The following is a 17,155-nucleotide window of genomic DNA, read 5'->3' on the forward strand; positions in this document are numbered from 1 at the left end:
AATTGCTTTGATGATGTCTTCCCCTGGTACAGATCCCGTACGTTCGAGCAGCACTCAAGAATAGGCCACATCAGTGTTCTATAAGCGGTCTCCTTTACAGGTGAATTACACTTTCCTAAAATTCTCCCAATAAACCGAAGTTGACCATTTGCCTTCCCTACCACAGTTCTCATATGCTCATTCTATCTCAAATTGCTTTGCAACATTACACTCAAATATTTAAATGACTTGACTGTATCAAACAGGACAGTAGTAATACTGTATCCAAACATTAATTGTTTGTTCTTGCTACTCATCCACATTAACTTGCATTTTTAATATTTAGAGCTAGCTGCCATTCATTACATTAATTGAAAATTTTGTGGAAGTCATGTATCTTCCTTCAGTCACTCAACTTTGACGCCTTACCATACACCATGGTATCATAAGCAAACAACCCCAGATTGCTAACCATCCAGTCCGCAAAATCATTTATTTATATTGAGCACAAAATAGGTCCTTTCACACTTCCCTGGGGCATTCCTGACGAACACTCCTGATAAGACACTTGTTATCGAGGACTACTTACTGGGTTCTGTTATTGATCCCCTGCCAATCATGGGCGCTGCTTGCTTGTAACAAGCTGTCTCTCCCCATTATGGTCTAAATCTTGTTCAGGGAATCATTTTCCACCGAGACTTGCTCTTGCAGTTTGATGAAGAGCTATGAATCAACTTGGAGTGACGGGCTGTACACTTTGTCCGTTGTGTACATAGAGAGCCAAAGGACAATAGGGTTGTCACCAGTGCTTTCATCTTTGCCTTTGAGGGTGATTCATTGCCTGAGAAGGTCATGGTGATTGTATACTGATGCATGTGAAACCATACATTTCCCTCCTCCTCCCCCTCCCCCTTCTGCCATGCTTCAAGTGTTTGAAATTTGGGCACATGTTTTCGCATTGCAATGCTAGCCCCGCCTGTAGAGATTGTGAATGAGTGCTGCATGCAACACTCCTTGTGCTTCACCCCCTATCTGTGTCAGCTGTGGAAATGACCATTCACCATTCTCGCTGCTCACTAGACTGCACTGTTTTCTAGAGAGAAAAGAAAATATAGAAATACAAGACTCTGGACAAACTGAACTAACCAGTAGGCCAAGAAGTATTACGAACAGTTGCAACCAGCAAGTGAAACAGTGTCATATGCCACAGCTGTGATATCGCCCACTTAGGTGATGGTACTCCTGCGTGTTACACCTCCTACGGTGATCCCTCAGGGCCGCTCAACCATGTCTGCCTCCCTGATGGTTGGCGGACCCCCCTCTTGCTGCTTGCTCCACATTTACTTTGGTATTAGTGGCTTCACACTAACCAGGGACATTGGTCCCCATCTCTCAGCCAGAGACGAATCACCTTCTTTCAGCTTCTCTTGGCAGGGAGGGGGTCCCTCAGGACACATTCTTCCAAGGTTTCCACTGGTCTACAACCAAACACGAGCCAGTGGCCTGCCAGTCACAGGGCTTACGATTATCTTTGCCTAAAACTGATTCAGAAAAGCCCCTGCAATCGTCGAAAGTCCTCTAAGGAGAGGAAAGACAAGAAAAAGTCCTCCTAGAAGGCAGACATTATGGTGGCCCCCAGACGATCAGACCCCACCTCTTCTATCCCTGTGGCTGATATGGAGATTCCGGTGGTCCTGAGGCCCCAATTTACACCGCACAACTGATCCAAGAACCTATGTATATTGATGCCATAAGCCCTCAACCTGCATCAGCAGATAACCCTAGGCCATAACCTACCTCCTTGATCCCTTCATGGCCTCACAGTACATCGACAGCATTATTATCCAGTGGAATTGTACCGGTTTTTCCACCACCTTTCTGAACTGTGACAGCTTTTAAACACTTCCCGTACCTTCTGCATCCTTTCACAAGACGTGGACTCCAGCCCTTCATGAATATTGGGGTTGTTATAAAAATCGTGCTACCTATGACAGGGTGTTTGGGTGGAGTTTGCACATATGTTCTGGACACTTTATATAGTGAACTTGTGCCTCTTAATTAATACACATTTGGATGATGATGATGTTTGGTTTGTAGGGCACTAAACTGCGCGGTTATCAGCGCCCATACAAATTCCCAACCTTTGCTCAGTCCAATCTCGCCCTTTAATGAATGCTGACGAAATGATGAGAACAACACAAACACCCCGTCATCTTGAGGCAGGTGATATACCTTTGAAGGCCTTGACTGTGTGGGTAAGGGCGTTTCAGGATATTACACACTTCATTGTGGTGCACGGCCATTGACCTTTTATTTGCAGCCCTTTTGTTCTCCCATCCACCCACTGAAGAGTTTGCAATGACCTGCATGTATTGACCACTTCCTGATCTCCCTGTCCCTGCCTCAGCATCACTCCCCTGGATGCCTGCCCAGATGGGCTCTCAACAGTGTTGACTGGGGTGCTTTTGCCTCTGTTGTTGCTGCTGTTGGTTCTCCACCGCATGGGGATATTAATGAGACAGTCCAAAATACAACTACAGCCATTCTTTCAGCAGCTGATTTAGTGATCCCTTGTTCCTCAGGCCCGCCTCAATGGCAGACTTTACGTTGGTGGTCACCAAAAGTCACAGAGGCCAGCACCGTAAGTGGGACCCATCAATGGAGCACCTCATTGCCTTTTAATGGCTCCATGGAAGGGTCCACCACCTAATTAAACGATTGAAGCAAGCATGCTGGGAACGTATGTTTCAACCATCGGACCACATAGGCCTACGTCTGCTTTGCAGGTTTGGGTGAAGATCAGATGTGTCTACAGATACCAGACACCGTAGGAGTACCTGGTAGAATGGCACTGTCTGCACTGACACACACACCGTTGCGAACATTTTGCTGTGCCTTATGCTTGAGCCTCGGTGTCTGAAAATTATCAAACAGCCTTTTGTGTCCTAAACCAGCGGGTGGAGCGAAAGCAATTATCTTTTATTACATGCCACGTGGATCCATATAATACTCCATTAAGCGAGTGGGAATTCATCAGTGTCCTAGCCCACTGCCCTGATACAGTACCTGGGCCGGACAGCATCCACAACCAAATGATCGAGCACCCCTGGTGGATTGTCAGTGTCGTATACTTGCCATCTTTAACTACATCTGGGGCGAAGACGAGTTCCCATCACAGTGGCTGAAACCGGGTAAGCACCCTCTAGAGATGAACAGTTGTTGCCCAATAAGTCTCACCAATGTTCTCTGTAAGTTACTTTAATGCATGATGAGCAGGCAGCTGTGTTGGCTCCTTGTTTCTTGAAGTCTTCTGGCTCCGTCCCAGGGTGGTTTTTGCCAAGGCCATTCCACTACTGATTATCTGGTTTACCTGTATTCTGCTATGCAAACAGCTTTTTCTCGACACCAACACGTTCTTCAACTTGCAAAAGGCTTATGACACCACATCCTTGCTACCTTACACGAGTGGGGTCTCTGGGATCCACTCCCGATTTTTATCGAGAACTTCTTGTTGCACCGTACTTTGTGGGTTCGAGTCAGTGCTTCCCACAGTAACCCCCCCCCCCCCCTTTCCATATCCAAGAGAATGGGGTCCTGCAGGGCTCTCTAGTGAGTGCCCCTCTCTTTCTAGTAGCCATCAATGGTCTAACAGCAGCTGTGGGGTGCTCAGTATCACCCTCCATGTATGCTGATGACTTTTGCCTCTACTATTGATCCTAGTGTGTGGGTGTCACTGAATGTTGACTGCAAGGTGTCATATGAAAAGTGCAGGCATGGGCACTCATCCATAACTTTCGGTTTTCAGCCGTCAAGACTCGGATCACGCACTTCTGTCGGCGTCATACCATTCGTCCACAACCAGAACTTTACCTCAGTGACCAACTACTCAATGTGGTGGTGACTTATTGCTTTTTAGGACTGGTCTTCAGCCCTCGGTTAACATGGATTCCTTATCTTCCCCACCTTAAGCATGAGTGCTTGCTGCACCTTCATATACTTTGGTGCCTGAATAACACTAGCTGGGGTGCAGATTGCATTACTCTTCTGCAGCTTTACAAAACCCTGATGTAGTCTGATCTTGATTATGAGAGTGTGGCATACAATTCAGCATCACGCTCAGTGTTGCGGGTAGTGGACACCGCTGCAGAGTTCGACTTGTGATAGGAACTTTTCAAACTAGCCCTGTTCGAACTAGCTTTTCAAACAGCTTACTCATTGAGGCTGAGGTCCCTCTATTTTGGATCAGACGCTGACAACGGCTTGTCAGTTATGCTACATGTGTTCACAGCTCCCCTAAACATCCAAACTACCATATTCTCTTTCCAAACACGGGATATCCATCTCCAGTGAAGGTGGCCCAGATCAGGGATTATGATTGTCATATGCATCCGGTCCGACCTCTGTGACCTCCAGGTGATTCCTCTGCCACATCTCCTCCTGGCCCACTCACGTACACCTCCATGGTGCATCCCTCAGCCACAGTTTTGTCTTAATCTGTCACAAGGTCCAAAAGGCTCAGTCCCTCCCGAGGCCCTCTCTCACCAATTTTTCTCCATCCTTGTCACATCCTGTGGTTCATAAGTAGTCTATACTGATGGCTTGATGGTTGCTGGTCCATGGGCGTTGCTTATACTCACATGGAGCATACTGAACTGTGCTCTTTGCCGGATGGCTGTTGTGTTTTCACTGTGAAGTTGGTACCACCCCTTGTGCTCTTGGACTTATCCATTCCTGCACCGGTGGGTTCTTGCAAGCTCTCGACCAGTGTTACCTCCATCATCCCTTGATCATTGCTATTCAGGATTCCCTGTATGCCCTCGAACAGTGGGGATGCTCAGTGACCTTTGTCTGGATCCCAGGCCACGTCAGGATCCCGAGGAATGAACTCGCCGATAGTGTGGCCAAACTGGCTACCAGTAAACCAACTCTTGAGATCGATATTCCAGAAACAGACCTTCAATCGGTATTATGCTCTAAAGTTTTAGGAATCTGGAATACGGAATGGCTAACTCGGACTTCACCAAACAAACTATGACTGATAAAGGAGATTACAGATCTGTGGAGCTTCTCCATGCAGGTCTCTTGCAAGGCCTCCACTGTCCTTTGCCGACTCCGCATCGACCATACTTGGCTGACTCATGGTCATCTCCAGTGACGTAAGGACCCACCATTTTGTTGTTGTGGTTCCTGTTTCATGGTGGTCCACATTTTGCTGGACTGTCTCATCCTAGACACCCTGTGAAGGACTGTTAATCTCCATGACTCACTACTCCTGGTGTTAGGGGATGATGACTCAGCAGCTGACTTGTGAGGGTTGCCTAGAAAGTAATTCACCGCATTTTTTCCTTCAACAATTCTTTATTGAACAGAGAATTACACACACAAAAGAATGGTGTTTTATTTACAAACCCTATTTTTCCACGTAATCTCCATCTCGTTCCATGGCCTTCCTCCAGTGCGAAACAATGATGTGTATGCCCTGTTGGTACCAATCCTTGTCCTGGTGGTGGAGCCAGTGCTTCACTGTGTGAATCACCTCCTCATCATCCTCAAAATGTCTTCCACGAATGGCATCCTTCAGTTAGTCCAAACAAGTGGACATCCGAGGGGGCTAGGTCAGGTCTGACAGCCATGGATTGTCTCCCCGACCACTGCAAATCGTGGAGCTCTGCCGAACTGCCTGCCGATAACCTCATCCTCCGTGCCTAGTGACTAACTGTACTTATGTCGACAGCAGATGCTCCATAGACTTTGCACAAGTGTTTGTGAATATTTCCCACAGGTTCTTTCTCTGCAGTGAAAAATTCAATGATGGCAAGTTGCTTTTAACATAAACTTGGCGTGCTCACTCAGGAGAATGCAAATGATACATACGTAACATTTCAAATTCATAGCATTGTTTTCTGTTGAGAAAAAAAAGTGTTGTATTTCTTTCTGGGTAATCCTCGTTTCATCTTGCTGTGTCTTTTTGTGGTGGACAGATTAATGTGTTGCAGAGTGTCTGGCTCATTCTCCTTTTTTTAAATTGTGATCAGCCGGCCCAAACCATCTGCTCTATTGTTTTAATATCTCCTTCTACTTTTTCTTGTGGTGTATGTTTTCCCCATTTTTTGTTTGTTCCATTTGTTTTCTTTTTAGGTGTGGTTCCCCATTCCTTTTCTCCATTTTACTTTCTCAAACGTATTTAGGGTGTTTTTGTACCTTGAGCCTTGCTTGTATCAGGAAAAAGGGACTGATGACCCTGTAGTTTGGTTCCTTGGTACCGCAGACCAACTAACCAACCAATCCAACTGAACTGATCTGACCATTGACTGGAAGTGCTTATGTTTGGCTACGTGGATTTCACATTCCCAAACAGTGTCTTGTCACCTAGCCACAGTTGTTCGCGTTTGGCTTGAAGAACATTCTGGACAATTCAAGTGAATGATTTGGCCACCTAGATCACTCAACATGAATCCTACCAAACATCTGTGGGCATAATCGAGAGGTCAGGTCATGCATAAAATCCTGTATCAGCAACACTTTCGCAATTATGGATGGCTGTAGAAGTTGTATGGCTCAGTTTTTCTGTAGGAGACTTTGAGCAGCTTGTTGAATCCATGGCGTGTCGAGTCATTGCACTATGCCGATCAAAAGGAAGTTTGACACAATATTAGGAGGTATCCCATGACTTTTGTCACCTCGTTGTTATCCTAAATTTGATTTGTAAATCATTGTCGGAACACGATATAGTCCAGTTAGTTATCTCCCTGTGACTTCTGGTCTTTCCCAATATACCTTTTCCCTTGTAATTGTGGAAGATAGTGTGCATTTTCAACCTTTTGCGGTGCAATGAATAATCCATTAAATTTCGGGCATGCAGCTGTGCAAATAAAATTTCTTCCACTGCAATTTTCATGGTAGGCTGGAAGGTCACTTTAACACAGTGTGGCTACTCTTTCCTCGAAGATAGGCTGAATTCTCGAGAAACACTGTGTTAAGGAGATCTTCTGGCCTCCCACGAAAATTGCAGCTTTACTCATCTCTGTAAAGGACGATTTATTGCTTCATAAGGCGGATGTGTATCAGATTCCTTGAGGAAATTGTGAGAAGTCACGCTCCGTTCATGAGAGATGCGTGGGACATTGAAGATATGTATGCTTATCACAACCAGACAAATCAGCTGTGGCCGAACATTGTATGGATACAGGGCATTCCGTGGACTACAGTGATGTGAAGATTCTAACATCCACCTCTTCCTTTTGGGATTCTGTCTTCAAGTTATAGAGATTGGATTAGCTAACAATTTAATAAATAGGGATAATGGTTTTAATGTGGACAAAGCATGGAATCCGGCTCTTGGGATTATTAAACTGCAGAGAAGTCTTCATGGTGTCATCACCGCCGAATGTACATCGATAAGCAAATTGAATGTCTGAACGCCTTCGCCACAGGCAGTGCATGAGTAAGCATATCCATTTGCTGCCGATCAGCGTCTGTAACTCGCAGGTGTGTACCGCTGCAGTGGAGCATATAAGGTTACGCTTGGCACCGTGTCATCAGTCTTATGACTTACTCTGAGGATGGCCGGACAATATGCGGCTGAAATATCAGTGGAAGAAATTTTATATGTGCTGCTGCATGCCTGAAATTTAATGAACTTGGAAGATGTGTTCAGTATAACTAATTTTAATGCATGTTGGAGCTCTAAAAGTCTCTATCCCCTCTTGTTCGTACCTCCCAGTTCATAGCCCCCAATAACACTTCCATTCCCTTCCCTTCAGTGGTATTCTAGTCACCTAAGAATATCAAATTTTCATTGCCCTTCACGTATTCTTCAGTCTCTGTATTTTCTTATATATATTCTGTTTCCTTGTCATAAGCTTGTGGTGTGCCTATGGAAACTTGTACAATGATTGTTGGTGTTGGCATAGTATCAATCTTCAGATGAATAGTCTAATTGCTGTGTTGCTCGTAATAACTGACTCTATTTCCTGCCTGGCTGTTGTGAAGGTTTCCCAGTCTTGAAGTGTGCTTTTATCTTATACCAGACGAAACTTCCAGTTCTTCTAGCTGTTTTTCCTTTAATGCTACTTTTCTTATGAAGAAGAAAAGCTATGTACTCTGGATACAGTTTGGTTTATTGGCCACACTACAACTCGCAGTCTACAACTCAGATTACACTTAATTCGTTTCACAAGAACACCTCATTTGGCAAATTTATGTCATCGGACTCTTCTCTTTTCTCCGTTATTCATTCTCAGATCTGTGTTGATAAAAACAATGGAACTTCGCCAGGGAGGAGCTCCACGTTGCAATGCACAGCACTTCAGACTCTGAGGGACTATTTGTGAAGATTGAAACTCTTCAAAAAAGTGTCTTTTGCTGCCAAATGGCACCCCTGGAGCACCTGAAACATAAAAATCCAATCCAGGCAAATCCAGAATCATCTCAGTACCTTAACTAACAATAATAATGCTGCTTAAACTTAACTGAATGTCAGGTATGAAAAATTATTCAGGTATACCAACTGCTAAGTGTTTCACAAAACCCTGGAAAAATTAAGAGACATATCTGTGCTATTACTCTGCTCATAATGTTGCCAACTTCTACTACACTATTCACTGATTCTGTGTTAGCATCTTTTGTTATCTGACCAAAAATGTCTGGCATCTCTCCACTTCATTTCACTAATCCGTACCATCTTTCACTTAAGCCTGCACACAGTCTTCTTTTTAGAGTCTCCAGTTTCCCTTAATATTCAGGATTTTAACATCCCGATTAGTAGAATGTTAACTTCTTTATTCTTCATCCACATCAAAAGCAGGCCTATGACCTGTGGAGGAGGAGGGGGGGGGGGGGGGGAGGACTACTTTCACCTGGAAGTTTTTGCAAATGAAGTGACTATCATAGAGAGGGTGTCCTGTAAATGTGTTTTGTGTCTTTGTGGTGTCTTTAATGCAGTAGTTTCCATTGTGTTCTGCATCATCATACTTGGTGTCCATAATACTACAGTATTGCTATGTATAAAAAGTGTGTGACTGGAAAAGCAGCATGTTACCATTGAAGGAGTATGCCACAATTGCCCACAAGAATTCATACCTATAAGTCACTGATCCTTTATTAACTGAAAGAAATTGGGTAAAGTGAACGTGTGTCAGCTTCATCCTGTAATGTAATGATCTTTTGGTGTGTGATGTCATACATGCACATACCAAAAGAGATTAGACCACTGATAGTAGGTTGTGGTGACAGGCTAATCTGTAATGTAGTCTGAGATGTGGGTTAGGCTGAAAGTTGATGGTTTGGCTGTGAGTTGACGAAGCGGTATCAAATGCTTTAGTTAATAAAATACATCTACCAGGTCATGGAGGTTAATCCTTCAGAGTAATTTTTATTTTTAATGATGTTCATAATGGTTGTGGTTAATCTTTAACTGGAATACTTGTGTTTAAAGAAGTTAAAGTACTTCTCCATTTATTGAGAGATGAATGAAATTTTTAAATCGCAAAAGGTCGCTTTTAGAAAATTTTGAGGTACTGTTTACAATACTTTTGTGCAGTTGTTAATTCTTGCGTATGAGCTGCTCTAAATTTTTAGAAATAGATTTCATATAATGCAATTTCCTGTAATTGCACAGATCGTGGAGTACATACCGCTTGAGAGGCCAGTAAGCTACTCTGCTGCTCCTAGTGTCCATGTGGACGATGCAAACAGTGACGATGGTGCTGATGATGGTTCAGACAGTGGAAGTGAAGACAGTGACTCCCCGTGCTTCAGTGCAAAAAGACATAAAATGCAAACTGAACGCTCTACTTCTGTTGATACACGCCTGAAACCAGAAATTAAAAAGAAGAAGTATGATATTTGGTGTGCAGAGTTGCAAGAGTCGGCACTTACGGATGATCTTGTAAATATTGATGTTGCCAACAAGATTATAGACCGCAGCAGGTATGTTTCAAATACAACATTTTGTATTATTGGTAGTTTTTTTTGCAACACAAGTTTCAGTGATTGTGAATTGCGCAAGTGATTTTCAGTGCCTACATAATGTAAATCATATTGTTCAGTAAGGACAAGTATTAAGTATCCTAAGGATTTGTTTCCTCGTGTGTGATGTGAGTCAAAAGTTGGCTGTATAATTGTGTATATTATTATTTTGCGTGAAATGTTGGCATTGTTCTAATGGTGAAAACTAAAATATTATTTTGGAAGAGTGATAAAAAGTAACCATTGTAAATATTAATTAAAGATAACAGATAAAGGAAATGTGTTCTCTGAAGACAGAAACTTAAGTTTCACATTTACCAGGGTCAGATTTTAATATGTTGCAAAACTAAAGATCCTGAAATACATAAAATACTGAGTTTTCACACATACATTCACCATGTAGATTGCATCATGAAGGAGAACTTACGGGGATGTGGAGCAAATGAAGTTGTACATTTACAAAGACAGGAAGCTGATAAAAAGTATATCGGTAATTTACTGCCATCGTTCTGCTTTAAACTATTTTTACTTACTCAGGCTGTAACATTACCATGAAACTTCCTGGCAGATTAAAACTGTGTGCCCGAGTCAGAGTTCGAGTATCGGTCGGGCGCACAGTTTTAATCTGCCAGGAAGTTTCATATCAGCGCACACTCCGCTGCAGACTGAAAATCTCATTCTGTAACATTACCATGTTTACCTGTGCTAATACACCTCCATTGAATCTTGCTGAAAAGTGATTATCGAAAGTGGGCAATTTCAAATGATGCAGTCCAAACCTGGTTTACAGTCCAAAACACTTCAATTGCAGTGTGATATTCAATAACCTACTGTTTATGGACATATCAAGTCTCATTTACTATTATTTATGCACAGATAATGGGTAAGCCACATACTGCGCTTGATTGATGTGCTATAACAGTAATGATTGTTCTGAGTGTAATAACCTAACATTAATGCAGATTTGCAGTAATTAATGTGTGGCAAGTAAATCACTAATACATTTGCACATGAAGGAGGCAGCCAATGGGATGGGGACACTTCCAAAGCAGGCAACGATGGACGCAAGGCAGAGGGTGGTGGGGCAGGCTGCATCAGCAGAAGCCGTACCTTCTGGTAGCTTCCAGTGGCGAGCGAGGGTGCAGATGGTCAAGGTGTGCCACCAGCCCATCGACTGTATGGACATCACAAAGATGGTGTCCCTGGCGGTGGACAAGAGTGGCCAGTATGCACTTGGTCCGGTTTCCAAACCCTTACGTCCACACTTGCCTGACCGCGGAAGATGTAGCACAGGCCGCAGAAGGAAGAGGAGTGTGCGTGGCAGCCAGCTGTGAACCAACACTCTGCTCCCCCATAGGCGTGAAGTGATAGGTGCTCAGAAAATGGAGAAAGGCTTCATTCAGTGAAGAATCCACAACAAACTTCTTCATTTGGGATTTGAATATACACACTAGTCGTTCCGCCTGGTTATTTGATTGAGGGTGGAATGGCGGAGCCATAACATGATGAATGCTATGACTGTAGCAAAACAATTGAAATGCGTGAGAAATGAACTGAGGCCCATTATCAGAAGCGAAGGCACAAGGCAACCGCTCATTATAAAACGACCCTCAAAAGCATATGTTATGTTACCTCATCCAATGTCAATGCACGCCAGAGAATGGAAAGAAAAGGAAAATGCATCCACAACCAAGAGCCAGTAGGAACTTAAAAAGTGACCCGCAAAGTCTACATGAATGCATACCCATGACTGGTGCGGGGCAGTCCAGGGGGACAGAGAGACACCCTGGGAGCTGCTTATTGTTGGGCAAACTGCTCACAAGTTGCGACAGAATGAATGGTTTCACCGTCAATCCCTGGCCAAAACACGCCTCCTAGCTAACAGTTTAGTGAATGAAACTTCCCAATGGCTTTGGTGGAAAAGGAATAGAACCTCATGCCATAATGCTGTGGGAATGGCTACTCTGAGAGAGAGGTCTTCCATGAACAACAGCAAAACACTGTCAAAAACAGAGAGGCGATACAGTAAGGAAAAATAGCTGCGCAGGGCATCCAAAGCCCGACCCAGCGTTTTATCTGACCAGCCCTGTTGAACAAACCAACCACTTGGGGAAGAACCAACTGGCTCGGCAGCAACAGCAGCCTAACGGTATAAAGATGGAAGCAAAGCAGTTCTTCACGATCAAAATTGGGATCAGGATCCACAGGAAGGCGGGGCAAGACGTCTGATTGGCATGTTTAGGTGTAGGTCAAAAACAGTTTTCGTAGTTGTAGCAAGACAAGAATAGTGCCCAGTGTTTTAGGTGGTTTGCTGCCTTGTAAGGCAAAGAAGTGTGAGGGGTAAGCAAGGAACCCAAGGCTCTACAGTCAGTAATAAGATGAAACTTGGAGCCATACAATAAATATGAAATTTTTGGAGAGTGCAGATTATGTCAAGAGTCTCTTTTTTTCCACCTGGGAGTAACACTGCTGGGCCAGTGTGAGAGATTTAGAGGTGAAAGCAACAGATCATTCACAGCCATGGCATATCAGTGCACTAGGACTGTGGCAAGACCGTACTGTGAGACATCAGTCGCCAAAACTGTGTGCTGACCCAAAGAGAATGTAGCTAAACAAGGGGCTGAGGGTAGTTTGGATTTCAACATTTAGAAAGCGTGTTCGCAATACGGGATCCAGCAAACAGGTATGTTCTTGTGCAACAAGGAATGCTTCTTCGTAGACGAGGGGCAAGGCATAAACTTAACAGCGGAGATATGGCCTGGCATAGGTTGAACCCCATCCCACTAGACCTCGAACCCCAAATAAAAAATGGAAGGTTCAGAAAAATGAGATTTTGCAAGTTTGGAACATGAGCCTGCAAACTGTAAGACAGAAAACAAAATACACAGATTTTTCAAGTGATTGGCAATGGAGGAGCCCGTGACAACAATATCATCCAGGTAACTAATGAAACCCTGGATAGGTGTAGTCAAATTGCTCTAAAAATTGTTGGAAAATAGCAGAGGCACTGGCTACACCGAAAGGAAGGTGCAAATATTGATAAAGATCAAAAGAAATGTTCAAAACCAGAACTCTTTGTCCACAGGCATCTGCAGATTTGCTTCAGAAGAATCAATTTTAGGAAATTGCCGGCCACTCGATATTTTTGCCAACAGTTCTTTCTGGCATGGGAGAGGACACGTATATGCAGTCAACCACGTGCTGACAGTAGTACACAGAGGTGAAGTTTTCCAAACAGCTTCCGAAATACAACCAGCAGGGACAACCATTCACGAGCTGTAACATGTTGCACCACCTGTAGAGATTGAAGTCTGTCCAGTTGTGCTTTGACTTAATCTTTCAGGGTGACAGGAATAGGATACACTCGACAAAAACAAGGTTAAGTCGTGGCTTTCGAAGAAGTATGAGCAGAAAATTCACAGCATGCCCTATACCTTCCAAAAACAAGTACAAAAACTCCTAACACAGTGTTTCCAATTGAGAATACGGTACTTGATCGGACACAAGGTGAACTGCATCAGTGATAGAAAATCCAAATTCCTGAAATGTGTCCATCCCGAACAAGTTCTTAACACCAGCATCAACAACCACCAAAAATGTGTGGGAACGAATTGCAAGAGGCATATGCTATCAATTGTCCCAACAGCACAGTGTTGTAACTGACCACTTCTGCTGACCGGTGTCAACAGTGGTGAGCCAAAACTCACATAGGTTTCAGTATTCAATAACGTCACAGCAGCACCAGTGTGGACCCATAGCTGGAGCACACTTAACTTGATAAACAACTTAGGAGAAATCACAAGCGTTGGAGTCACACAGTTAATGTCCGTGGCCATTTTCTGAGCAATCTTCGGCAAATGACACGTGGAAGCAGTGTGGCCTTTCCTCTGACAAGCATTACAGGTAGCGCAGTATGAGGCCAGGGCAAATGTTTATGCTGGACAAAACAGAAAGGACAAGATGGGAACAGGGAACACTGATGCTGACACAGTGCAATCACAGCTGCTGGTGCTGGCCTTGGTGTTTTCGATGCTGGGCCCGCATGCCTACCACCAACACTGCCACTTCCTCATGCAAGCCATCTGTCGTCCTAGTGGGTGCATCTTGTGACACTACTTCCACATCTTCCTATGCTTCAGTTTGGTCACACATTACCTGAGAAACTTCAAAAGATTGTGCTTTTTGCAAAACTTCTACTAGCGGGGGTTTTCACAGAGTAAATCCTACTGGCACACTTCCTTGTCCAGAACTAAACAGATAATTGCATTGTGCACTGTAGAGACTGTGAATAGTCATTGTAGGCATCGATAATGAATTGACACTTACGGCAAAGGCTGTGAAGTTCGGCTGCCCAGACCCTGTGTGACAGATTTGGTTTCTTGTGGCATCGGTAAAATTCAACTTGCAAAGCTATTAGATTAATTCGTTTGCAGTGGTGTTTAATTAATAAACTGCACATTTGATCAAAAGTAAGAGCTGCTGGATCTTGCAGAGGGGCAAGCTGATACAGTAATTGATACATCATAGTTGGAATCAATGAAAGGAATAAGGCTTTGCACAAATTTGAATCTATCACACTGAAAGCCAAAAAATACTGCCTAAATCTTTTCTTGTCAACTTCTCAATACTCGGCCGAATCATCATATGGAGGAAAAATGGACAGATAGACCGGCGGAACTCTACCCTCCTCTTTTAATAGAACCTGACACGTGGTCACTGCTGAATTAAGCTGTTCAATCTGGGCTACAGCACAACATCTGTAATGGCTAAACCAGATGAAACTGCACTTAAAGACTGCATGTGTGGAAAGTGTTCCAAACTCATTGCGAATCGTGTAGTAACCAAGTAATACACAGAATCAGTCCAAGTAACATGAGTACGGCTTTATTCATAAACCTCTGAACAGTAACGGAAATAAGCCTCTTGTGACTCCACACATAACAAGAGAGAAGAATTATACAGCAGGTGCTACATAAACGATACACAAATACACTGATATGACTGGTACGAACTAAAAGAACACAATGAGTGTGAGTCAACACTGCTCCACACATATACAGGTGCAAGTTAACAGTATTTAGTGAGGTGGAGACCGTGCTGTGTGCACGTTTCGTACTGGCGGTCTCTAGTGGCCAGCAATGCTAATACAGTTGGCATTTGGTTTAAGTATACATGCATGACGACACTACACTTGGCACACTCACACACACACACACTAGTAACAGGACACAGCAGTTACTACCCGGTTAACCAAACTAAAAGAAAGGAAGCCATTTCAAATAACAGTTTTTTCAGGTAAGCCACGAACATCTAATACCTACTACAGTAATGTTCTTTATAAAAGTTACAATTACAGCTATAGATATTACAGTATGTTCATTTACAGTGCACTGTACTTCATAGTCTATAGCATAGCACAGATAGACACATGCAGTGGAAAGAAACAATCACTGGATTGCCCTACTATTGGCAGTGTAGCCATGTTTAGACTGGTGAATCAGTGAATGGGGAAGCATCTCAAGGCCAGATGTTATGTGTCTCCACACAAAGCTATGTTGAATTGTTTCTGTGATTATTTTTAGAGAAAAAATATATTATGCTGTATTACATTTTTATCTTCAGTCAAATATTAAAATTCTATGGGTATACTTTCTTCTATTCAACTCCCTTCAATCAGCATCCAATCATTTGTGCATTAGCTTCACCTTGCACAGTCTTCAGAGTCTCTTATGTGGTAACTCCCACCGAGGACATGTCGTTCTGTAGTCTGTCAAGCCAATTCTTCTATAAGGAAGTAACATAATTAATTACAACAGTTGAGTATAAATGCACACGGTTCAAATATCTGTAGCATATTTCATAACAAAAAACTGTTCCTAAACCAATTTTACACGTGCACAGATATGGCAGAAAGTCAGTTGAAGTATCCAACACACATCCAGTCCGAGTTTTGGTAACATTGTTCCTTGTTATATTTTGCCAAAATTTCACGCACTTGCTTCACTAGTATGTAGCAGTGCGAATTTTGAGGTACAGTAAAGCAGTGCAAGTTTTCTACTATGGAAGCTGAGGCAGTCACTAAGGTGGCAGAAAAAAGTCCACCGTGTCTCAAGGGGCTGAAAACCTACATTTCGCTTTTACATGGTGTTTTATAAGCTTCATTCATGTTTTGCGAAAGCTGGAGAGCTGAGTTAGTGTGATAAGTATTAAATTGGATATTTGTACAGAAATAATTAAAATTGTATTGAAGTGACAAAATTTTAAAATATTCAGAAGTCTTTTTCCTTGTTTCGGTTTGCAGACTTATTAACTATCCCATCACTGTCAATAACTTGAAGTAAATATCTCTCTATATATAAAACAATGCCAATATTGTGAAATGGATAAATTGTTACTCGCCACATAGTGGAGATGTTGAGTTGCCAATACGCACAACAAAAAGACTGCTAATCAAGTGAGCTTTTGGCCAAAAGGCCTTTTTCTTAATTAGACAACACACACATTCACACAAGCACAACTAACACACACATACAACCACTGTCTCTGGCTGGCGAGGCCGGACTGTGGGAACGTGTGATATATCGCAGGGATAGTTTCCACTTGGGCAATTCAGAAAAGCTGGTGCTGGTAGGAATGATCCAGATGGTGCAGGCTGTGAAGCTTTCATTGAACTGAACAGGGTGTATACACCCAGGGACAACTGGAAAATCCAGGAAAAAACTCAGTAACTACTTGGAATTTCGTGAATTTTTCATTGCTTGTGTTTTCAGTTAAATTTTTGTGGTTTTGGTAAGAACAGATATTCCAACTAAGAATTTTGCTTCAGCCCGCTACTGCAGAATAATACTGCAGCAGTGTAACATAAACAAGAGAATAACACCAAAATAACACTTCAGTTGCAGTGAAAATGTGCCATTTACAGCAACAAAACGTGGTGCCCACATAACCGTGTATCGACAGCGAAATGTGCCAAAGGCTTTAGGACAAAGACTATGCAGTACTTTGCAACAACAATCAGTTTTCAATGAGCATGATGTCATGGTCATGGGAAAGCATTGTGAATGGTGATTTGAGAAGCATTATTTTCAAAGTAAATTTCCTTTTATGCAAAGTGAATTATGTTACTTGTGAGAATCTGCGATGAATTTCTTAAATCACGGAGTGCCTGAATCTCATTCAAAATGTAACACTTTGAGGGCCAGCCACT

The 17,155-nt window shown here is 43.0% G+C and overlaps 1 protein-coding gene across 2 annotated transcripts in view; it reads left to right on the forward strand.

Moving 5' to 3' along the window:
- The window catches only part of LOC126484178 (phosphorylated adapter RNA export protein), a 113,313-nt gene that overhangs the window by 6,850 nt on the left and 89,308 nt on the right, over nt 1-17,155 (forward strand). For both annotated transcript variants that reach the window (XM_050107588.1, XM_050107587.1), the window contains exon 2: nt 9,599-9,909. In XM_050107588.1, coding sequence (XP_049963545.1) covers nt 9,599-9,909 — 311 coding nt within the window. The remainder of the gene's footprint in view (nt 1-9,598; nt 9,910-17,155) is intronic.

The sequence above is a fragment of the Schistocerca serialis genome, chromosome 6 (genome assembly GCF_023864345.2).
Source record: "Schistocerca serialis cubense isolate TAMUIC-IGC-003099 chromosome 6, iqSchSeri2.2, whole genome shotgun sequence".
In the NCBI taxonomy this organism is placed as follows: Eukaryota; Metazoa; Arthropoda; class Insecta; order Orthoptera; family Acrididae; genus Schistocerca; species Schistocerca serialis.